General features: G+C 42.9%; 1 protein-coding gene across 4 annotated transcripts in view; it reads left to right on the forward strand.

Moving 5' to 3' along the window:
* Positions 1-24711, forward strand: part of ARHGAP25 (Rho GTPase activating protein 25) — a 102003-nt gene extending 77292 nt beyond the window's left edge. For all 4 annotated transcript variants that reach the window (XM_077134440.1, XM_077134439.1, XM_077134441.1 and 1 more), the window contains 7 exons: positions 4316-4523; positions 8571-8703; positions 10989-11062; positions 12601-12722; positions 13558-13754; positions 18872-19404; positions 22758-24711. In XM_077134440.1, coding sequence (XP_076990555.1) covers positions 4316-4523; positions 8571-8703; positions 10989-11062; positions 12601-12722; positions 13558-13754; positions 18872-19404; positions 22758-22965 — 1475 coding nt within the window. In that variant the 3' untranslated portion in view covers positions 22966-24711. The remainder of the gene's footprint in view (positions 1-4315; positions 4524-8570; positions 8704-10988; positions 11063-12600; positions 12723-13557; positions 13755-18871; positions 19405-22757) is intronic.
* Positions 24712-24928: the final 217 nt, after the last annotated feature.

Genomic DNA, 24928 nt, shown 5'->3' on the forward strand with positions numbered 1-24928 from the left:
AGGTTTGCAATGTAATGGGAGTGGAGACCTGGTCAGAATGTGTTTGAGAGAAAATGGACCAAAAATGATAAGACTCAGAAATAGGTTTTTTGAGTACTAGACCATGATGTACCAGGCACTATGCAGGAGATAAAAATAGATGTTGAACCACATGCCTGTCTGTCTTTGAGGAGCCCACAGTCCAGTGGAAGAGAGAGATGTTGAAATAAATCATCATAAGATTGCATGGGAAGTGACAGAGTAGAGTTATATGTAGAAAGCACTGTGAAGACAGAGGGAGAAGTGACCGGTTTCTCCGAGAGGACATTTGAACTCCAGCTTGAATGAAGATAAGGCTTCTAGGTGGCAAGTAGAGAGGAGGACATTAGCTTGAGAATTTTCAGGAGCAAAGACCATCTTTCATTCTGTCATGACTTCTAGCTACCAAAGGGCTTGATCCATGGCAGATGCTCAGTCTGCATTTCTTGCATGATTTTGTGAATTCCAGTGAAAGGAATTTGCAAGACACAAAGCTGTAAAGGAAATCATTAAAATAATTTAGACAGTAGCAGTGAGGATAGAGAAGAGCTGATTTAAAGACTCCTTGGATTGCACTGGTCTATTTGGATGAAAGAGGAGTGTTATGGGTGGTTCTAAGGCTCACACTTTTGCTAACTGGTCTAGGTGACCACAGGTACATTGTGTTAATGACTTTATATTCTCAGTACCCAGCAGAGTGCCTGCTACTTGACTGATTGAAACGTTCTCACTCACAAGGAAGACTGCAGGAAGAACAGAGGGCAGGGCATGGGGTGAGAGTAAGATTTGAGAAGACACTGAAAGAATTGCCATTAGACATAGGAATTATGAAACTAGAGCAGAGATAGAAATAGACAGAAGAGCAAGAGCTAGAGCTAGAGATGATAGGAGAGAGAGAGAGACCCAGACTAGATATGAAACATTATAAGTCATCAGTTTGTAGGGGATGCCCCAAATCCGTGGAATCATATGAGCTTTCCCAAGGAGAATGTGTAGAGTGAAAAAGAAAGAAGTCTGAATTGAAATTCTAGGAAATGAAAATAAAGGAGCTGATAGAGGAAGGGGCACAGCAAAGAAAACTGCAAAGGAACCAGGGAGATGGAAGTAGAATGAGAATAAATGATTTTGTGGAAGCCACAGAGGAAGAAAGTTTTGAGGAGGAAGGAGAGTCTATGCTGTCAGAGTCTCAGAGATAATTCAGGTGTGGAATGAACACAGGTCAATTAGAAAGACACTGGAAATGTGAATGAACAAGTTCAATGGAAAGAAGCAAGCTGAGGAAAACAGACTGCGATGGGTTGAGAAATGAATGAGAAGTGAAGTAGAGGCTGAGTTTGGATAACTCTTTCCAGAAGTTGACATGCTTTTCTGTGAGTGTGTTGGTGAAGAGAAGAACGGCAAGTATCAGTTGTTTGCATGAGAGCTGGGGTAAGAGTTTTTCTTTAATAAATTGGATAAAACTTAAACTCATGTGAGCTCTTTCAATAAAAAAACAAAAGTTTAAGATATAAAAAAGAAGGAGCAAAGTCCTGGAAGAGGTGGAAGGATTGGTTGGGACCCAAAGTTTAGGAAAGCATCATCTTAGAGGAAAGCACAGGACCCCTTGTTTCCCTGAGCGGAGACAGGTACACAGGCAGGCATGAAAATGGGAGAAGTGAGTGCTGGGGCTGAGGAAGCTCACTCATGACAGCCGCCATTTTGGGAAGCAGATGAAAGAGGAGATGAGGTCCCCTGCTGAGACAGAGAGGGGAAGAAATGGTTGATGAGTTCCAAGGGAGTGGTGAAGATCTGGTGAAATTCCTGCAGATATTGAAAATATCAGTTTTCCTTGAAATATTTATGCTCTGTTCCCTAGTAACTCTCAGGGCCCTGAGTGAAAGAATGGAGAGGACAGTGGGAGTTAGAGGAGTGGGTGTGTCAAAGGACAAAGGAGTCTTGGGAAATATGCCTACAGGTGAGAGTGACATCAAAATGATGGTCTGTGGAGCCTGTGAGGAATTGACAGTAGCATAGAACAAAGCTGGCAGACTCAGATGAGGAGAAAAGTTGGAGGATTAGCTATACAGAAGGGTGTGAGAAGTAGCTTGGTTCTACATCACCTCCATGATGGAGCATTGGCCCTGGAACCTCACAAATGGAGCTCATATTTGAAAGCACCGACTTCTCTGTGCACATCATAACCACCTATTTAAGGGACGCAGGCAGTTAAACTGGATTGCTATGGGTTAAGAAGTGAATAAGAAATGAAGTGGAGGCTTCTTTCCTACTGAGGTCCACTGGGGCCCTTGCACCCAAGTTTCAGCTGCCCTGGAAAGCATCTGCTTTTCCCTTTGAGGTGCTTCCTGCCCGGACCCTCAAGGGGAATTTACACGTGCCATCTGGTCTTTGCTTTAAGTCAGATCATTTCCACACATCCTTCCGATTTAGTGAAAATATCCATATCACTTCACAGATAAGTAGAAACCCAATTCTGTAAGATTATTGGCATTCTCTAATTGTTTCTCATCGCTCAGGGTTGGGAAGAAGTCACTCAGTCTGGGAGTCAGGCAAGGCCTGATGAGACGATGAATTTGAGGAGGGCTGAGGAAGACAAATTGAATCCAGTAGACAGTGAAGGGGGAGGAGACCAGACCAGATCATCAGAAGAGACTGTCCTAGGGCACTTGACATGAAGGAGGGTGTCAGAATAAATGCCCACTTAAGGACTGTCTAGTGCCAGGTTTTGAACTTTAGTCCCAGACAATATTTCATCAAATCAAGTCCCACTGAAATGCAATAAGCAAAACAGTCAGGAGCCCAGCAGGTCTGGATGGGAGCATGAGGTGGTCTCAGAGGCCCCCCTGCTCAATTCCTCCTGGATCCAGCTGCCCTCACTTCCCAGCACCTCACATGATGTGGGGGCTTCCCCAGGGCCTTGAGGGGCAATTTGAAAAGCACTGCTGTGGCCACTGGGGAAAAAGTGGATGACTATTAAAAACAGGGTTGCAGAAAGCTGTCAGAACATTGGTTCAGACAGGTAGGTAGCAGGAGTCACAGGAAGGTGTTAGAGAGAAGGCAGTGCAGCAATGGTAGGTAGGAGAGGATACCAGGGGGTGGGGGTGGAGAGGGCACAGTGCATTCAAGAGCTCAGGATAGCTCTTTCCAGGTGGAATCTAGGTTAAAGACTGACTAGGCATAGGGGACAGAGAGAGAGAAGTGTGGGGATAACCAAAGGACTTTGAGGACCAATATCCTACAGATTGAAGCTTCCAGTGCAGCAGAGCCCTAACCAGTCACAGGGAAGTTCAGGCAGGACAGAGCCGCAGCCGGGAGCTGTCTTCTGAGAACGCTGGTCATGAGAAATGAGGATCACAGGGGCTCTTGGGAGAGCCGCAGCCAAGACTGTCCTCTGATTTACAAACTAACCTTGTTACACCACTAGGCTGGGCAGATGATAGAGCCCAGAGTTGGTGAGGCTGGGCGGAGCTGGTCTGTACATGCTTTGCTGGAGGCTGTGCAATTTGGGAAAGATAGTTTTGGAAAGCAATTTGCATGTCATCATGTCATAAACATGTTCCTACCACTTGACCCAGTAATTCTACCTGTGGGAAATCTCCTCAAAGAAGAAATTCTAAGAACGAGCTTTATGTTCAGCCGCCAGCATGTTAATTAACTAAGCAATTAATTAGAAGTTATGCATGGTGCCTAGAAACTCTGCTAGGCAAATGAACATGTTTGCTTAAGGCTCGGTTTATAATAGTAAAAAAACTAAATTATTATAAATGCTGCAGTGGTTTAATATGGCATGAGATAGGCTATTGTGCTTTAATGCTATATGAAATAAGCAGAATTCAAGGTTTGCTGCTGTGGTTGAGCTCAGATTCTCTTGAGTTTACTACCTGATCTTGAATTCTCCCTGACCTGGTAAGCTCACGCCAAGACTCAGTGTCTTTAACAGTGAGATGGGCATGCCACTTACCTATTGGCTGTTGTCAAAATTAAATGAAAAAAAAAAGTTTTGCAAAATGTTTAATGCAATTCCTAACACATGACAAGTGCTCAGGAAGAGTGAACTGTTGGTGTAAATATGTGAAAAATGTGGGTCAATAGAGAAAGACTGACAGGCACTACCCCCAATTTACAGCCTTTGTCTCAGGGTGATTTGTCTTCCCCATTTTATTTAGTATTGTTGCATTAAAAACATTGAGGTCACAAATGATGCAGAAAATGAAGAGGTAAGCAAAGCATTTTGACGTACCATTTCTTCCAAGAAGATTCAGAATGATGGGCAAGTCCTGCTTTTTTGTTCTCTTTCCAGCGGTGTTTGGGCAACGCTTGGATGAGACTGTGGCCTATGAACAGAAATTTGGTTCCCACCTCGTGCCCATCCTGGTGGAAAAGTGTGCAGAGTTCATCCGGGAGCATGGCCTGCACGAGGAGGGCATTTTCCGCCTGCCTGGGCAGGACAACCTGGTGAAGCAGCTGAGAGATGCATTTGATGCCGGGGAGCGGCCCTCTTTTGACAGGTGCGCTGTCCCCCTCCATGCTCTGATCTCTGTCCCCATCTCTGTATTGCTTGTTAAGAGGAATTATCCGTTCCAGTTGAGCTCTGGAGCTTGCAACAATGTTTCCAAGAGCCCTGTCTCCCAGTAGAAAGAGATTTTTGTTTGGTTTATAATTCAGAATTAAGGAGCTTGGGACACGGTTAGGAGAATATGTTGATATGTTATGGGAGAGATGGTCTGGACAAGAATTAGAGCCTTAGGCAGATTCAAGAGATGTTTAGGTTACAGGGGCTAGAGACATGCAGGGAAGGGGAAATAGATGGGGCCCGGTGCAAGGCCCACCCACTGGGACGGATAAGGAACATCTCAGGAAAGCTGAGCTGGCTGTACAAACGGACTCAGATGTGGTAGAGATCACATGAAAGCTATACCCAAGGGTCCACACTGGTCTGTCTCAGGTTTGCAGAAGTGGCTAGACCCAGCACTTTTTATTGGCTGGAGAGACCACAGTACCAGCATATTTCTAAATTTAGTTCTGAGTCCTTTAGGAAAGAGCATATACTGACACCTCCTCAGCCTGGGGCATTCCTCTGTGGGGGTTTTCAAGCCCTATTTGGGCATGACAGGTGAAGTGGCATTCCTTCCCATCGCTCCCCTCCTCCTTCCACCCCACCTTCTCCAGCCCCCCAGCCAAGGTTTCCTTCTCTGTGGGGCTTAGCTAGTACAATCCCAGCCCCCAGCCCCCAGCCCAGCATTGTGCACCCCTTGCTTACTGTGTAACATTCACCCTTGGCTGCCTTGCCCTCACTCGTCACGGTGGCATAAGAAAGACTTCTCTTTCAAATTAACTGTCAATAAGCCCTGATTTAATAACCAGGACTGAATTCTGCCCAGTTTCCAAAGGTTGAAGTTCCATACAAACTTATATAGGACTGAGAAGTTGGACTGATCCTGGGAAAATTGTGAAGACCTAAGAGCTTGATTCCATCATATGTTCCTCAGATGCCTCCCTAGGATGAAAGGGCATGGAAGGGCTATAATTTGGTGAGGTTCTGGTGCAGGTGTGTCTGGTTCTCATAAAATAGTGCAAATATGAACTAAAATTCTGTCAAGCTTGTACGGGACAAGCCTGTGCACTTCCTGTTACATCTATATTTCTGTGACAAACAGACCTACAGACGTGCACCTTATAAACATCACTGCACAAGGGAAGGGTCAGCAGACCCATCTGTGGGCTATTGGCCACTCCCTGGCGGGTCACGTGAGGAATTAAGAAGTTACCTGGCTCCCGGCTTGCTCTCAGTCTTCGAGCTTTAAAATATATACATATATATCAATATCATTTAAAAGGGTTCGGTTGGATTGGAAGAACAGAAAACTCAGAAAAAATCATGCTGGAAACTTAGACCAAAAGAATGACATCTGAGTCAGTCCTATTCCAGTGGGGACACAGGCATTATACCAAAAATGTACAGAAATAACTACACAGTTTCCATTGTGTTGTTGCTAAAATATAAACGTAGAGGGTACTATGACCTTAGAACGTGGGATTTTAACATGGTCTAGTGAATTTAAGAAGAAAGTGACATTTAAACTGAGAAACCGCCCCCCTCAAAAAAACAAAAGCAAAAACATTAGGAGTTAGCCAGGCAAAGTAGGAGGCAGGGATTAACAGAACTGTCTTCACCTGGTAGAATGAACTGGGAAGTTTTCCAGAGGCTTCAGTTTTCTAAAATGACTCATATATAGCTGATCGAGTTCTTTTACCGTAACTTAAAAATACCTATACTACATCTGTGGTTATAATCTCTCTCTCTTTGCAGGTATTGGATATTTTTGCTATCTCAGTTTCTTTTGATTAAATTATCTAGTAGTTTGTCTTTATGGTTGTTTGTGTTGTGTTTCTCCAAAAGGTCCAGATTGATAACTTGTAGTTTATGTTGTTTTGCTCCTCTCAAATTCTATGTTTTCTTCGTTCCTTCTATGGGTGTGTTTTGAGAGACTCAGGGGAATGTCACCAGAGCAGGGAGACCTGTGTGAGGGCAGGGCAGTGTTCCTGGTAGAAGATGATGAGGGACTCTGAAAAAGGGCAGTGAAAGTGGGGGAGGGCTTTAGAGGGGGGTCACATGACCATGGAGAACTGAGAGGATTTGAGGAGTGTAATTGGATATCCGGTGAAAGAGAGGCCCCCGTCAAACTGGAGTTTTGGGTTTGGAATGAGTGATCCAGGGGCTCCAAAAAGAATGCCACCCCTACAAATTGTCAATCGGTTGTCTTTCTGCCACTTTCTGGAGAACTTCTCAAGAAGTTCATATTGACAGGGAATCTTTTCCCTGCCTGGCTTTGCCAGGGGTATATTTAGATAGTGACTCAACAGGGAAGGATTTTCCAGAATCCCCACATTAAGGGAATGGTTCCCAGCCCAAATGTCCTGAGGGCAGTGGTGGAGCAGAGCCGGGGCTCTGTGCCAGCCTGAGTTCTCCCTTTGAGGTAGAGAATTAATAAACTGCAGAAAGCGGAAGTTTTTTCAGGAGATAGGCTACAATTGAAAACAAAAGTAAAAAATACACGTAAAGCTGAGTTGGAACCCTGCAGTCAAGCCCCGGTGTTATTTCCGCTGCCTCAAATGCCTCCCTTCCCCTCCTCCTGCTTAAATTCCCTCCCTGCCCTCCTACAGCAGGCATTGGCACTCCACCTATTTTATATTCCGAATCCCAAGAGACACTCAGATGGTCTGCTAATATGTCCCAGCTTTTCTAAACACCGCATCGCCTAGGATGCCATCTTCCTGGATATGAAGGAATAAGTATTCCTTCACTAGTAACCTTCAAGTACTTGGTATTTTCTGATTTCTTTGCTCTTGTACGGCTGCAGTGTGAGTGCAATCGTCCTGAAAGCCAGGGGTCAGCAAGTTTTTTCTTCAAGGTCCATCTATTAAATATTTCACACATACGGTCTTTGTCGCAACTCCTCAACTCCACTTTTATGGTCCGAAAGCAGCCAGTATCTACATGAATGCGTGGACATGGCTGTATTCCTGGGAAGCTTGATTTAGGAACACTGAAATACGAATTTCATGTCGTTTTCCTCACATGTCATTGTCATGAAATGTATTCTTCTTCTGATTTTCTTTTCAATCATTAAAAAATGTAAAAAGCATCTTAGCTCCTAACCCGGATTTGGCTCATGGGTCGTGGTGTGCCGACCCCCTGCTGTAAGCCGGAAAGACCAAGCTGAAGAGCTGTGTCTCTTTCAGTCACTTGGGTGCTTATATGCAGTGATGTCTCAATTCCTGCAGAAAATAGTCCTCTGTCATCCTCCAGACTGATACACAATCTGTCTGCCCCATGCAGTCACTCTTTTCTTATGTAACTCATCGTTTTTCAGATCTCACTTGAGGAGTCTGCTCTTGCTTCCCAAGTCTGGGCTACCCTTTCTCCATACTTCCATATACACCTGGGTCCTGGCCATCCACTATCATGGTACTTGGCACACACTATTGCACTGACCTGGTAATGTTTTTGACCCACACAGTTTTGTGGCTCAGTGAGTCCCCGAGGCCCCTTGGACTTATGACTGTGCCTGGCACAGCATCTTCCTCCTAGGAAACCCTCAGTGCTTGTTGATTGAATGAATGATTGAGTAAAGGGCTGAATGACTCCCAGAATTATTCTAAGTACTCTGAGGAATTAAAGAGATCAATGAACTATGAATACAAAGAAGCTAACACATGAAAATTGAGAGAATAATTTAGAGAATGCTAAATCAGGTGACTTGGAGAAAGAAAACATCAATAAAGACTAAAAGAGTTGAAGAAAAGTTAATGAAAAAAGTGGACCTAGAACTTACCTTTGAGGCAGATGGGTTAAAGAGAGAGAGAGATGTGTTAGGGATAGCTATTCCACAAGAGTGGGTTCACTAAAATGTTTTGATCTATACATCTGTACCAGACTCTATTCCTCTGAAAAACTTCCCTTTGGAACCTGAGCTTCATTCAGTGGATCACTGGGTGGAAATGAAGAGAGACCTGGAATTTTCTATTCAAAGAGCTTGCTTATTACCTTTCAGAGACACAGATGTGCACACGGTGGCCTCCCTGTTAAAACTCTATCTCCGAGACCTCCCGGAGCCGGTGGTTCCCTGGAGCCAGTATGAGGGCTTCCTGCTCTGCGGGCAGCTCATGAGTGCGGATGAGACGAAGGTATGTATCTCATTCGTTAGTCATCCTGCTCGGGAGGAAAGTCATGGGTTTCCCGAAACCTGTTCTGATACCGTTTAGTGAAACACAGTGTCAACGTGGAAATTCCTCAGCAATCATGGTGCCTGGCAAACCCACAGCCTGCACGAGACGTAACAGTTCAGTAAAGAACTGGACTTTGATCAGAGTTTTCAGCATCATTTTTAAAGTCCTGGGAGAAAGAGGACACTTCTGAGGTCGGTTTTAAGAGCATGAACTTGCTGAGAGCTGCTTGGTTATGAGGGCAGACTAACCAGCCCAGCAGGCAGGCACCAGCTGGACTACTCAACTTCTGTGATGACAGCAAGTGTCAGGGGCAGTGGCATGAGTCATGTGCATGCTAGAAAGAAGGACAGGGAGCTTTCCTTTGTTCTCTTCAGCTACAGTTGTGGGTGGGTTGGGGTCACCTGCAGGATCTTTGGTCCTATACAGGTTGCTTCCAGGAGGACTTCACAGACAACAAACACCACACTGGAGTCATGATAATGAAACAAACCAACGGAAGAAACCAGTAAGACCTGACTCACAACAGTAAAACCTTCGTGACTTTCAAACAAGATTCGTAAAACCAAATGGCCCATGAACACTTTGCATTTGTGTTTCACTGTTGATATGGGAGTCCAATTTTCCTTCCTAAGTAGGCTCATTTTTATCACTATGTTAAAAGTTCTCTCTGGCAAGTTATGTGCAGAAAAACTTGTAGTGGATGGAGACTTGGATTTAATTTTGACTTTGAAATTCTCCTGCAGTATAACGTTAGGCAGATGTGGCATCTTCTATGAAACTCAGTTTACTTTCTTAGATTAATAGAATGTTCCATGATGGTAGACCTGTTACGTATCTGCATTGTCCAATAGGATAACAACACCTAGCCTCGCAGGACAACTGTGAACTTGAGAGGTGGCTAGTGCAACAAGGAAACAAACCTTAATTTTATTTAGTTTAACTTATTTAAATTTGAAGAGCTGTATGTGGCAGGTGGCCATTGCAATGGACAGTAGAAATGTAGATGATTGTCATAATAATGTCTGCTATACCCATGATTATTTTGAGGACCAAGAAATATGATACAGATGAGTGAGTTCTAAAAATTATTCATTTAAGGGGAGGTTTATGTTATCTATTTTTAAAAAAATGGATAAGGAAATAGTGCCTTAGGACTGTTCAAGAAAAAAAAAACGCAGTCCTGGAACTTTCTGTTCTGAAAGTAGAGAGCCTCAGGTTAGGAACCCTCAGAGCGGGATCATGATTTGAGTTAGATCCTGGCACAAGGAGAAAGGTCATTCTATATTTCAAAATGAGGAAGAGACTAATAATGATTCATCTAACATGCTAGAGCTATTGTAACCAATTTAAAAGCAAAAATTCAGGTGGCGTGATCTGTTACAGGATATTTTGCCTGTCATTTCTGAAGTTTGGGGGTGGGGTGGGGTGGGGTGATGTGAAGATACGGAGTATCTTAATTTATGCAGGTATAATCAGCTCACACTTGTGAAACTTATGAGAATATGTGGGATGAAATTTAAAAGTCAAGTAAAAAGTTCCCTGTCTCAGGTGGTGTCTCGCCCCTCCGTTTTAAGGCAGGCGGATACTGCCCTACCGGGGCCGCCCCTCCTTGACCCCTGAACGTCCTCACTGTGTTTTTAGTTGCTTTTACCAACATTTTCAATCTCACCGTGCATGGCCTCGCACATCTTGGACAAGGGACCAAGGCCTTTCTCACCAGTGACTACGTGGCAGGGGAGGTAATCGGGAGAGCTGAGTCTATTGCAACCTTGGCGAAGAGTTCATTTGATGAAACTGAAGAGGAAAAAAGCTCCAAGTGAAGTAGGCCCTCCCTGGGCAGCAGAAACTGAACGCAGAGAGGCAGCACAGAGTTGTGGCAGGAGGGCTCACCTGGCCGAAGGGTGTGTTTATGTGGGGTTGTGTGACAAGCCGCTGCTCAGGCCTGAGGATGGCCATGTACCTCAGGGGAAATCGTTACATCACTCTTACATAATTGTAGGCGAACATGCTATACAAAAACTACGAGCCTTTCTATACTATTTTTTGCAACTTCTTGTGAGTTTATAGTTATTTCAAAATAAAAAAAGCTATATATAAAGGAAAAAGTTATATAAAAAAGCTATGGGAGCAGACGTGACTGCCAAAATGTTATTTTCATGCAGTTATACCCACTGCATTCTCGGGTCTGCCCTTTGCTGCTAAAGGGACAGGCTCATTTCCCTGTGTTAATGGTCTCTTCCCAGGCTCAGCAGGAGCTGATGAAGCAACTCTCCACACTTCCTCGTGACAACTACAGCCTCCTGAGCTACATCTGCAGGTGAGCGTTCCCTGGTGTGGGCTCCAAAGTGACAGCTTTCAGCCATGCAGAGAAAGAAGCCCTTAGGGGGTGAGGGGGATGTCTGTGCGAGCTCAGAGATTCTGGCTCAGATCCCGGCAGGGTTTGGGGAAGGTCAATTCTATTTACACGGCACTGAGGCTTCCTGTTTCCATAAGATAATTTCAAGGGTCCTTAAAAAGCTGGCGGGCACACAAAGTGAACATGTCTCCCTCTTTAGGTCTGCTTCAGCACTGGCCTGAGTCCCGGGACAAGCAAGAGAACCTAAATTCTTATAATGTTTCTAGAATTCTCTCCCATCTTCCTGACTGGGTCAGGACTTAGCACCCCACAACATTCAAGGCCTCTCTTTTTATTTCCCTTCATCCCTTTCTAAGAGTCTGTTGTGTGTCATTCTTGTGGCAAAGCTAGCAAGTGGATTAATTCACATCTGTCTGACTGAAGGCCTGAACCTACATGCCAGATGGAGCTGAAATTTGACTTAATTTTTTTTTCTAATAATTTGTTGTGGTTTCCAGATTATAAAAGTAATACATGCTTTTTTATTTGGAAACTGGGAAACTATAGCAGTTTATAAATAAGAACATAAAAATTACTCACACTCCCTCATCCACAGATAATTACAGTTAATGCTAGGGCCTGGTTCCTTCTGGATATTTCTCTCTTTTTGATAGATCATTGCATAACAGCATTATGAATATGTAGAAACACTTTCTATGGTTACAAATTTGAATCTTTCCATATATATAGATATAGATGATATAGATACATGTGGTTAAATCCTGCTTTTATTGGCTTAATGATTTATCATGAGCATTTCCTTATGTCATAAAATATGAGAATGACTGTAAAATATTTAATAATGTTTCATTATGTGGACACACCACCATTTATTTAATAATTTCTCTGTGTTTGGAATTTTATGCTGCATCAGTCTATCTATTTGAAAACAAATTCCAGAAAGACTATTTAGAAGTCCCTGTGCTGATTTGTTCAGGTTTTTTGTTGTTGTTTGCTTGTTTTTTTACAGTGAGTCTGAAAGCTGCATTCCTCAAATAGGTAGAATTGTAGTAAAAATTCATTATTATTGTTAGGCAGCTGCTGAGCATTAGAGATGCTTGATGCTCTAATTAGAGGGTGGGTGTGAGGGCAGACTCTCTTTTTTGGGGTGGTTTGGGAGCTGAGAACCTGGGAAGTGAGCCTGTATAAGCTGGACAAGGAAGCAGTCAAATACCTTCTTCCAGTGCTTTCTGTCTTTTAGTTCCTGTCTGGTCCCTGCACCTGATGACGTGAATCCCCCATCCCCTCACCCTGACCAGCAGCTGGGAGGCCCCCTCTTTCTTTCTTTTCCTTTCCTGGTTTTGGATCTTTTAGGTCCAAGTTAAACTTTTGTGGGTAGGGGCAGGCTGGTCCCAGCACCAGAGACCATGAGGAAATAGTTGGGCTCCATTGCCGAGATTTTGTGCGTACCCATGAAGAGCTTCCTGTTTTCCCTTGTGGGATTTCTTGGCTGCTTGCAGGTTCCTACATGAGATCCAACTGAACTGCGCTGTTAACAAGATGAGTGTGGACAACCTGGCCACTGTGATTGGTGTGAATCTCATCAGGTCGAAGGTGGAAGACCCTGCTGTGATCATGAGAGGTACGGCCACCCTGTGGGCACCCTGACAATTGTGACAACCCCACTCTGTGGCGTTTTTGTGTGACTCTACAGTTAAGCAAACATTTTCAGCTAATGGGCTTACCTAAATCTTTTATAATTGCCCTTTGAGGCAGGCAGGGCCGGAATTATGTCCATTTTCCAGTGTACATTTAAGCTGAGATGTTAAAAAATTTGCCCAATGACTACATAGTATAGGAGGCCAGCATGAAATGGTTCACTAGCATTTCTTAGTCTTTTACTACTTTTAAATACTTCCAGTTAGAGAGTAAAACAGGTTTCGTTTGATAAACTAGCTCACACAAATGTTGCCTGTAAAGCTATATTGAAAAGGCTTCTGAAGCCCAGTAAGCAAAGTCTTGGCATAAAGTACTGATGCTTGCCGTGGCATGGAGGGAGTATGCCTGGCACATATTCAGTGTCCACATATCTGGTAAGAAAGTTGACTGTCATGTTGGGGAGCACATTAGGACAGAAAGATGTCTCTCTCTTCTCCCTTCTGTTTTATGACTGTCTTTCCTCATCAAAGACTGCTTCAGCAGATGTAAGCCCCAAATAACCCTTAACAGCTCCCTCTTTCATCCCACTCCTATATTCTTCTTCCATCCTGTCTTTTTCATAGCACAAACCCCCACCCCAAGGAATTGTGAAGGTTTCAATGAGGAGCAAAGTAACTTCTCATGTCAGCTATGGGGTTCTTTGGGGCCCTTTGCTTTAGAGCCAGGTTTGGAGACGCCACGCAAGTCGAAGACTTTGCAGGCTGTCTTCCCTTCCTCTTGGGGACTGATGCTACAAGTGCCTTTCTTCTTTCTTCCAGGGACTCCTCAGATCCAAAGGGTGATGACCATGATGATCCGAGACCATGAAGTTCTCTTCCCCAAGTCCAAGGATGCACCCCTGTCACCCCCTGCCCAGAAAAACAACTCTAAGAAGCCTCCAGTGGCACGTAGCTCTGTGGGCTGGGATGCCACTGAGGACCCATCAGGTTCTCGGACAGACAGCTTCAGTAGCACGGTAAGGTGCCGAGAGCCCTCCTCTTTCCCTCTCTCTTCTTTTAGTATGGATGATTCCATGTAAGGGCTGCTCAGGGGTGGCCACTTCAGGTGGCAGAGGGCACAACTGGCACAAACTCATTTGGATACCTCTTGAAAGCCTCTTTCTTTGAGTTTCTGTTAGAACCCTAGAGGTGGGAATCATGGCAAGTGAACCAGTCACCCAGTGACTGAGCAACAGGGGCTCTCGCTGAAGCCCCCCTCTGAATGAGAAACTCTTTCTAATGCAGTCGGGGGACATTCAATGGGGAAGCATTTATATACCACGTTTTAAATGTTTTGTGACAGTTGTTGAAAATTATGGGTGAGAATCTGAAGAGACATGATTTCCTGTCACCCATGAAACATGATTTCTTTCTGAGAATATGTGATATGTTCGTGTAATATTTCTCATTCCCTGATAATCAGTTGCAGCAATGTCAGCGCCCTTGTTTGTATTTAAGGATTGGGGCTCACGTCCCCAGTGTACAAAACTCTGCAGACTCTGAAATTTAGACTATTCGAGGGCAATAATTTACAAAGGTCAAATATTTTTATATACTTATAGGACAAATATTTGTACAAAGAACATGCAAACTTTATGTTGCAGCTTGCTTCTTTATGTGGGGCCAAGAAATGAATTTAAGACTTCTGGTTGACCAGGTAACTTAAGTTACCTATAGCACTGCCAGTTCTGAGGATGACTAAAAAAGTATTGAAAATAAAGGTAGGTAGTGGTCATAGTTGTGGTTTTCTTAGATGGGATCTGTCTTTACAGAACACCTCTGACTAACACCCTATGTTTCTAGAACATACTAAAATGTAGAAAATGCTCATAATTCATCTAATGAGAACATTGAGAGTAGCCATTGCTCATTTGACAGGTAGTTACTGTTTGCTGTCTGCTGGGGGACAGCAGAGCTGCTCTGCAGTGTAAATAAACCACCTGAGCAGTCCTCACCAGAACTCTGGAGGGCAGTGTGTATCATTCACACTGGGTGGTTGAGGATGGGAGGCTCGGAGACGATGGTCATTGGCCCCAGGTGACCAGGTAACTAGCCTGTTAATGAACGGGCTTGGCCAGCCCCCCTAGGAAAGGGAACTGGAGAAAGAAAAGCCACATTTCGTTTCGCAAATCATGTCACCAAAGCAGAACTGTGAGACTGGGTTGTCAGTGCTGAAGGTTGACCAACGGAATGTTAGGGTTTGAAGACTGACAAATACACCTGAAGAATTCATGCCTTTAAAAGAAGGGCACTGGGGGGGAAAGTCTCCCTCGTAACAAGGGAGAGGACTCTCAGGGATGAGTCTGGCCCTGGCACTGTGGGGTCAACAATTCCAAAAGAGGGAAAAGAAGTGTAACTGATAAAATATCAGTGGCAGAGTTCAAATAGAGTCGAGAGGCTGCTCTGGAGGTTGCTCTCATGCAAGCTTCAGGTAGACCTTGCTACCTATCATAACCTGCCAACCCCAACCAGGACCATTCCAGCCAATCCTAAAGAACACCTAGGGCAATTTATAAGATTCCACAAGGGTTCCAGGCACTCGAGTAACTTTCCAGAAACCTACAACCTCCAGATGGGTCCCTGGTCCAGATAAGTCCTGAAACCTAGAGGGCCCAGCCTCTCCAGAACATCAGATAGTTCCATCTCCCTACCGCATATTAGTGATAGCCCCTTCCAATATGAAAATGGTAGAATGGCCATAGCCCAAACATCCCTAAAGAGAGGAATGGAAAGATCAAAGGTGGTGGTGGAGTTATACAGAGAAGGTTGGGTTTAACAAATGAATATGAATTATGGATCATTAAATTGATCTCTCTTTTAGTCTCCAGTATCTTAGAGCAGCTGAAAGTAAAAACCTAAAATGGTGAAATTGTAACACATGTCAAATTCTGAAATATGTTCTACAACTAATTGTGGTACTGTGCTTTGAAATTTATTACTTTTTTGTATAAATGTTATTTTTCACCAAAAAAAATAAGGAAAAATTGATCATGATGATAAAAAAATATTTAAGCTTTCTAGCCTCCTATAATCAGGAGCAGTTAGAAGGAAAAATCTGAGAGGATTGTATGGTAACCCATGACAAATTCTGGGATCTGTCCTGTAATTACTTGTTGAAGAGGGCTTTGAAACTATTGCTTTTTTCTTTCTTTGCTTTGTATATATGTTGTACTATACAATAAAAAAAAGTAAAAAAAAAAAATGATATCAAGGCAAATAAGTAAATCCAATATTTATGTGTTACAAAGTCTTGGTTCATAATGATGTTGAAATTTTATTATAACATTTTTGCTATATTTATAAAACTGTTATTCAAAGTTTCAGTTTTTCAGATTGATGTAATATATTTAATATCATAATTTAATTTTACGTTATACATAGAAAAAGAAATATATAAATGTGCTTTAATGTTATCCTTAAACAACTCCTTGAGGGAGGCAAGGGCAGCCCTGACTTCCTCAATCTATGGATTAGGGACTGAGGCTCAGGAAGGGTTCACATGCCTAAGGTCACAGAACGACTAACTAGTGACCCCTTGACTCCTAGTCTTCTCTTCCTTTTCCATTAAAGTGCCATGATTCCAGGCTAGTTAAAAATTTTAAAGGAAAAGTAGGAAAAAAAATTCTTTTTTTCCATCTTTCCCCCCTTTCCCACATCTGTTATTATATGAAAATAAATGGGCTTCAAATGTCTTTTAAAAAAAGGAGACTGGGCCTTGGATTTAGTTCTCACATCAAGGCCCAAGCACCCCACTCCATATGGGATTGCTGAGACAGGCAATCACCTAGAAGGCTTAGAGGGCAGGAGGGACAGCTCTTTTTTCATCACATAGCTGCGTATTCATCACCATGGTCATTTTTTTTAACATTCGCATCTCTCCAGCAGAAGAAAATAAAAAGAAAGAACTCATACATGCCATACCCCTTACCCCTCCCTCTCATTGACCACTAGTATTTCAGTCTACTCAATTTATTTTAACCTTTATTCCCCCTATTATTTTTTTATTTCTTATCCATATTTTTTACTCATTTGTCCATACCATAGATAAAAAGGAGCATCAGATGCAAGGTTCTCACAATCACAGTTACATTGCGAAAGCTGTATCGTTATACAATCATCTTCAAGAAACATGGCTTCTGGAATACAGCTCTACAGTTTCAGGCGCTTCCCTCTAGCCACTCTAATATGCTATAAACTAAAAAGGGGATACTATATAATGCATAAGAATAACCTCCAAAATAACCTCTTGACTCTGAAATCTCTCAGCCACTGACACTTTATTTTGTCTCATTTCTCTCTTCCCCCTTTCAGTCGAGAAGGTTTTCTCAATCCCTTGATACTCATCCCAGCTCATTCTAGGATTTCTGTCCCACATTGCCAGGGAGATTTACACCCCTGGGAGTCGTGTCCCACGTAGAGAGGAGGTAGGCAGTGAGTTTGCTTGCTGTGTTGGCTGAGAGAGAGAGAGGCCACATCTGAGCAACAAAAGCGGTTCTCTGGAGGTGACTGTTAGACCTAATTTTAAGTAGGTTTAGTCTATTTTTTGCAGGGATAAGTTTCATAGGGACAAACCCAAGACTGAGGGCTTGGCCTGAATTTAGAGGGAGAGCTTGAGCTCTGGTTTACTGATTTCACATTTAAGTCTCTCTTTTTTTCTTTTTTCTTTGTCTTTTTTGTATAATTTAAAATATATATGATTCTGTATAATTTAAAAATATGTAATGCATATGCATGGTTCAAAAAATCAAATTAATAGCTAAGTTTTTCTCCCTCCTCTGCTCTCATCCACCCCATTCCTCCCTGCCTGTACTAATTTCTTATTTATCCTCCTGGTATTCCTTTATGCAACTAGAAGCCTATAGAATGTGTTATTTGCTTCTCCTTTTACTCAAAATGTAACATGATATGTGTATCTCTGTCTTTCTCTCTTTCTCCACACATGCATGCATGCACACACATATTTTTCCATATCTTGATTTTTTTTCTACTTAATGGTATACCCTGGATATTTTTTCAGGTCAGTACATAGACAGCAACTGCACACAACCTTGTGTTTTTGGCAGGTGTAGATGCTGTGCATGTACCATAATCTATTTGCCCACGCTCTACAGATGGACAGGAGGTTTTCAATCCTTTGTACTACAAACAAGACTGCAATGAATGACCTTGGTTATGCATCAATTTGTACTTGTGCAAATGTATTTCTGGGAAAAATTTGCAGAATAGGATTGCTGAGTCAGAGAGTAAGTGGATTTTTAATGTGTAATTTTGAAAAAGAATTGTTAAATAGAGGTTGTGCCACTTTGTACCCCCACAGGCAATGCATGAAACAACCTGTTTCCTGACAGTTTCACCAACAGAGTATATCATCAGATTTGGGGGTTTTGTCCATCTGATGGTTGAGAGCTCATATTTAAATAATTTTGATTTTAATTTCAGTTATGAGAGTTTTAATATGTTATGTTTAAGGGCCAGTTTCTTTTCTTTTCTCTTTTTTTTCTCTGTATACTGTCTGGTCTTGTATCTTTTCCAGTGGTGGTTGGTTATTTTTGTCACGATTTTTAAATGAACTTTATATATTTGGGAGAGTAACTTGTTGTCTGTGAAATGCACTGCAAATATGTTTGCCGGTTTATCATTTGTATTTTGATTTAACATGGGTTTATTCATTTTCTTTATTTTACTCTATTTCTTATTTTTTGTTATGTGGGTTGAGTTTGTCAATCTTTTCTTTTATGACTTCTGGATTTTTGAATCAATTAGAAAGGTCTCCCCCATTCTAAAATGATAAAGGAACCCTAGTTTAGGACCCTTTTCATCACACACCATCACTTTTAGCCAGCAAGTCACCTCCAGAGCCTGAGTTCCCATAAGTGCAATATCCTCTTGAAAAAACATCACACAGATAAGCAACGAATGTGGGAAATTGAGAAATGGTCTTATAGTTAGGACTTAGGTGTGCAGCCAAGAGTTGTGTTTTTGTTTGTTTGTTTGTTTTTGATGTCTATAGTTCTTATCTTGGGAGCAAGACACATGAGTGGCAAAGATCCATATAACAGTCGGGCCATTTCTTCTTTCTTTTCTTTTCTTCTAGACCAGTGACTCGAGTACCACCAGTCCCACGGGACCACAGCCGAGGGAAGGGTGGCTGGAGGAGAGCAACAAGTCCCCTAGGGAAAAGTTAGGAGACTGGAAGTTGCAATCGCGAAAAAGGACTCAAACGCTCCCAAACCGGAAATGCTTTTTGACTTCTGCTTTGCAAGGCGCCAACAACAACAAAGTGGAGATCTTTAAAAACGAGTTCTGGTCTCCTTCTGCAGAGGTGAAAGCAGGGGAAGGGCACAGGAGGACACTGTCTCAAGACATGCACCACTCTACTGACTCCCAGAGGACTTCCACCTACGATAATGTCCCTGCCCACCTGGGGTCCCCCAGGGGCGAGGCAGGTGCCCCCTCTTTCCAAGCCTGCGATTCCAAAGGAGATGCACTTGCCAGCCCAAATTCTGAAGCTGGGCCCGAAGGAAAGGACTCTGGAGAAGAGGAACATGAATCTTTGCAGAGGGTGGTACAGGAGCTACAAAGGGAAATGGAAACACAGAAGCAAATGTATGAGGAACAGATTAAAAGGTAAGTCACCCTAGGGATGAGTCTGGCCCTGGCACCATGGTATCAACAATGCCATCCTGACCAAAAGGCTGAGAAGAAGTGTGAAAAATAAGGTATCAGTGGCTGAGATAGTTCAAATAGAGTTGAGAAGCTACTCTGGAGGTTGCTTTTATGCAATCTTCAGTTAGACATTGCTACCTGTCATAACCTGCCAACCCCCAACCAAAACCATTCCTGCCAATTCTAAAGAATACCTACGTCAATATAGAAGATTCTACAAAGGTTCCATGCACTAGGATAACTTTCCAGAAACCCACAACCTTCAGATGGGTCCCTTGACCAGATAAGTCCTGACACCTAGAAGGCCCAGCCTCTCCAGAACATCAGCTAGTTCCGTCTCTGAACCCCATTTTATTGACAGTCCCTTCCAATATGAAAAAGTTAGAATGGGCATAGCCCAAATACCCCTAAAGAGTGGGAGAAAGATCAAAGGTGATGGTGAAGTTATACAGAGAAGGTCAAGTTTAACAAATGAGTATGAGTGCGAATCATTACATTGGTATTTCTTTTAGTCTCCAGTAGCTTACAGCAGCTAGAAATTAAAACCTAAAATGTGGAATTGTAACCCATACCAAACTTTGAAATCTGTTTTATAACTAATTGTTGCGCTGTGCTTTGAAATTTGTTGCTTTTTTGTATATATGGGTTTTTTTACACAAAAAAAGTCAATCGCAATGATAAACATATATATATTCCTTCTAGCCTCCATTGCTCTGGAGCAGCTAGAAGGAAAAATCTGAGATGATGTTATGGTAACCCATGACAAACTCTGAAATCTGTCCTGTAACTACTTGTTGAAGAGTGCTTTTTTCTTTCTTTGCTTTGTATATATATTATGTTATACAATAAAAAAGGTAAAAATAAATATATAAATAAAAGGTAAGTCACACCCTGAGGGGCCCTGGGGAGCTCCTGAGCTTTCATCAATAGAGACCAAAGGAACTGTCCTCATCTGCTGAATAAGTGACATTATAAAACTTTGATGTAGAGGCCACAGGGAACTATAGCAATTGAGCTTAATAAGGAAAAGGGTAAAAGGTGTGAGGAGATGACTAAATAAGTGAAAACTCCAAATTTTAGATTAAATTTATGTGCATTTAAGTATCTATCTAACTTATGGAGCTTAATAAACCATTTCAAGGATCAATATGCTTTAATGAATTAAGAAGAACTTTCTGAATTCATCAATTCCATAAATATTTATTGAGCACCTACTATGTGCCAGGACAGCATCCTGGGGAATAGAACTGAACAAAACAGATAAAAGTCCCTGCATTTATGGGGCTTTCATAATGAGGTAGGGACAGACAGGTAATAAAAATAAATAAATAAGATATATGCCATACCAGGTGGGGAAATGCTATGGAGAAAAATGAAGCAGAGCAGGAGGTTAGAATGTTCTGAGAAGGGTTTTTAGTGTTAACATGTTCAGGAAAGGTCTGGCAGAGAAGGTGGCATTCAAGTAAAGGCCTGAATGAAAGCGGGGACAGGTCAGGCCCATACATGGGGAAGAGCACTCCAGGCAGAGAGCGTCAAAGGGGCCACCGCTCAGGTCTGGGTGTTCATGGACGGGCAGCACATGGCAGGGTTGGAGCAGGAGGAGAGTGGAAGGAGATGAGGCAGGCGGCCAGAACCTGTAGGGCATTGTTACCCAGTAAGGCCTGGGTGAAATGAGAGCCTCTGCAGGATTTTGACCTGACTCACATTTCAAAGGGCCACTGGTTTCTGATTGGGTGTAGGCCGCAGGACGGCAAGCAAAAGTGGAGACCAGCAAGAAGGCCCTTGCCACAATATCGAGATAACTGGGTGCAATTGCTCCTCTCAGGTAGGGGAACCATCTTCTTGAAATCTTTTACACCCTACTGGTTGTCCAGAAAACTTTGTCATGAGAGAGAACCTCAATCCAGTTTGGTCCATAGTAACATGCATCTTCAATAGTGAAATATGAGTTAGTGGTTTTGTTTTTTTTTTAAATAATGGATACTTTTCAGTCCATTAAGACTCAAAGTGAAAGGAAGAAAAGCAAAACATAGCTCCTTTGTCTAAGAACCTGAAATCGATAATGTGTAGAATTCCAAGACTTCTGTGACCTTGTCAGTGATTAAACAACTCAGAAAAGTCTCCCACTGTACTCTCCACCCGAGTGTCACTGGAGGAGTAGTAAAAGACTTGGCTGTCCCAGAAGTGGTTGCTCATCCTGAATCAAACACAGTCTTCCGAATTCACCTGTCAGCAGAGCCTCCTGCCTGTAGCAGAGGGAGGGGAATTAGCCTGACAGCTACTACTTCAAACTTTGTGCTTTGGTTCACCCTCTCATCTAATCCCTACAGCAATCCTGTGGAATAGGAAATATCCTCATTTTACAGAAGAAACGGGGCTTGGGAAATCATTCCCTGAAAGGCATTCAGCAGATAATTGGTGGTATTGGGAATTAAGCTAGTTTTGCTTAAGAAGAAATAAGCTAGAGGTGAGATTCTGAGGAGGAGCCATTGCATATGTAACAGATCAAAAGGAAGCTCAATTGTCCATATGAAAATAGTCAGGCCATCTGGGGGACATGAATTTGGAAGCAAATCTCCAATCATATAATCTCCCCACAGGACTGAGATTCCCTCCTTTAGCTTAAAAAAATGGAATGTGTACAATCACTCCAAAGAGAACATATTTAGCTGAGTCTGGCAGGGAGGAGGGGAGCATTAGGGACTACAATAGGATTTGGGTCAATAAAATGAAAATCTTGAGAATTCAGTATTCCAACACATACTTCGCCTGGAGCAGGGTCTTCCAAGACTTTTGATCCCCAAAGGACAGCTTTCCCCCTTCCTTCTCAAAATCTTGATCTGATCTTTGATGAGGTCCTTTGAAGCAGGATGAGGGGGTATTCATGGGCGCAAAGGTGTGGGGAATCCAGAATATTGATTGGGCCTCACCAGTCAATCAACAGTTTCAACTGAGCAGGACGGATGCGAGTTTTTGAGGAGTTGAAAGATACATAAATCAGAGGTGGGCCCTTCTTTCAGAGACTTTAGTACCTGGGTGAAGACATAAAACATAGGTTATGTGAAAAACAATATGAGATATCCCAAGATGGTGTTAAATGATAAAGGGCTCAAACATGCTCTGGGAATTCATGTTCACCTGGAAAGCCCTTATGTGGGAAATGGGACATAAAAAAGGGATAGGTTGGATATGGGAAGGTGGAGAGTCAGAAGGTCTTGAGATTTGAAAAGGGCAATGGACAAAGAAGGTTGTGGGCAAAGGTGAAGGAAGAGTTAGTCCACTATTCTGTCATTCTTTTCTTTTCTTTTTTGTAGCCTTGAGAAGGAAAATTATGACGTCTGGGCTAAGGTGGTGAGGCTCAATGAAGAACTGGAGACAGAGAAGAAGAAGTTTACAGCCTTGGAAATCAGCCTCCGCAATGTGGAGCGCTCACGGGAGGATGTTGAGAAGAGGAACAAGGTCTTGGAAGAGGAAGTTAAGGAGTTTGTCAAATCGATGAAGGGTCCCAAGACTGATGCTTAGGGTTCCAGGAGTACTGCAGTGACAGCCTGGGAGAGGCCTAGTATTGCTGCCATTCCCAGTCCCACTTGATGACTTGGAAGCAAAATTACTCCCTAAGAGGGAAGGAACATTTTGGGGGAAAACATTGTGTTTCCCAGTAATAAATGAATGGAATTTGCAGGATGATACAGGGGAGCAGGGACATGTGTGGACATCTCTGCCTGCCCTTGCTGTGTCCAAAGGTGTGGGTTGCATGTTCCACCATGGCCTTGGGCCGAGTAGAATGGAGTCTTCCACCATGTATCAGACTATGTCCAACAGAGACTTTTGAGACAGGCCACGGCTCAGATTCGGGCAACAGGCTGGCCCCAACTCGAGGCTAGGCTGAGGTATTAGTTCTTTGTTTTCTGTGTGGAGCAACTCACCCAGTCAGATGACCTCAGCCCTTTGTGGGAAATTCAGCTTTTGAAGGCTCACCCATGGCATGCTGTGTTTTAGGAGGCTGCACTTGCTACAGTTAGAGCCCCATTCTGCCACCCCTACCATGAGATGCACAAGCTCCAGGGGTTGAAAACTCACGATTACTGTTAGAATAAGTGGAAACAAGCAACAAATTTGTATTTATGACTACAAAATCAATGAAAAAATTATATTCAAATAAAGAAAAAAAGAAAGGCAGGGCCTTTACTAATCTCTCCAGCACCTTTGTGAGTTGCGCCCTCACTGGGGCATTCAGCTAGCAGACAGGTCCCAGACTGGATTTCAGCCCCCATTTGCCTTTTGGTGGCCACGACCTGCCCAACTTGTATGGAGTGCCTTGGAGCAAAGTCCTTCCCATTAGGATGAGCCCTCCTGAGAGACTAGTTGGGGGTTTAGGTAGTATTATTATGATTTTTTTTTCCCACTGAAATGCAAGTGATTTCACCTTTAAAAGGAAGTCAGGCAGTAGAAAATAGCTGCAAGAGGAAAAAGCTTCCCCAGAAAGCAGCTGACCATTCTCCTAAGTTAAGCCAGCCTGGCTCCAGGGTGAAAAGTCTAAAAGTCCATGACCCGGGCCTTGCTAAGTAGGTTGATTGACTCTTATGATTTTTGTCATGTTCTAGTCAGATGGTCTCCCAAGCTGTTTGATTGTGTACCCCTTAAGTAGGAAATGTTTGCACATGCACCTTCCAATATACGTACATTTATTTATTTAAAAATAATATGCATGTCCTACCGTCTTACTACATGACAAATATATGAATATAATAAAACATACATGGTACAGAAGCAGAATAACGATGAGTTGAAAGCAAACAGAATGGATGTCTTTTGAGCTCTGGAGACCACTGGTCTAGTTTCCTCCTAAGTATTGCCTGCAACAGTTTTATGTATTTCATCCCATTGACCTGATTTCATCCCATCCCACATGAACTCTTGAAGCCACATGGCTTAACTAGTGGTTTGAAATATGCAGTGAGAGTGTACCCTTCCCTAGTATATGTGCCTCCTCTGAAATCCCTCTTTCTCCTCCTCTCTCATTCCAATGTTTTATCCCTCTGGGTATTCCTCCTCTGATGTGGTCGTGACTTTTACCCACACCAGGGCAAAAGAGGTACAGATAGGAGGATCTGTTTCTCTTAGTATATACTCAGGACTTGCTCCACCCACCCCCAGGGGCCTGGGGACCACACTTAAAGCATCCCGTTGTCGGCCTGCTTGCAGAAAGTTGGGGGCAACATTGATTTGAAAACATTATTAAATGAAGCAATAAAAATATTTGATTTCCTGGGGTTTGCTTGTTTTTTAATTACGTGGTTACAAACCTGGAGACATTTGCTGCAACTGCAATCTGAAATTCTGTCAGACACATGCTCCATGTTCTCACGTTGACCCTTTGGGTGCTAAAACAAGAGTTCAGTGTGGATGGAAGTGGCTACCTTCACGATTCCAAGTAGAACATTGGTTTTATGGTACAAAAGGAAGGTCCTATAGTCTGTTTGCT

The sequence above is a fragment of the Tamandua tetradactyla genome, chromosome 17 (genome assembly GCF_023851605.1).
Source record: "Tamandua tetradactyla isolate mTamTet1 chromosome 17, mTamTet1.pri, whole genome shotgun sequence".
NCBI lineage: Eukaryota > Metazoa > Chordata > Mammalia > Pilosa > Myrmecophagidae > Tamandua > Tamandua tetradactyla.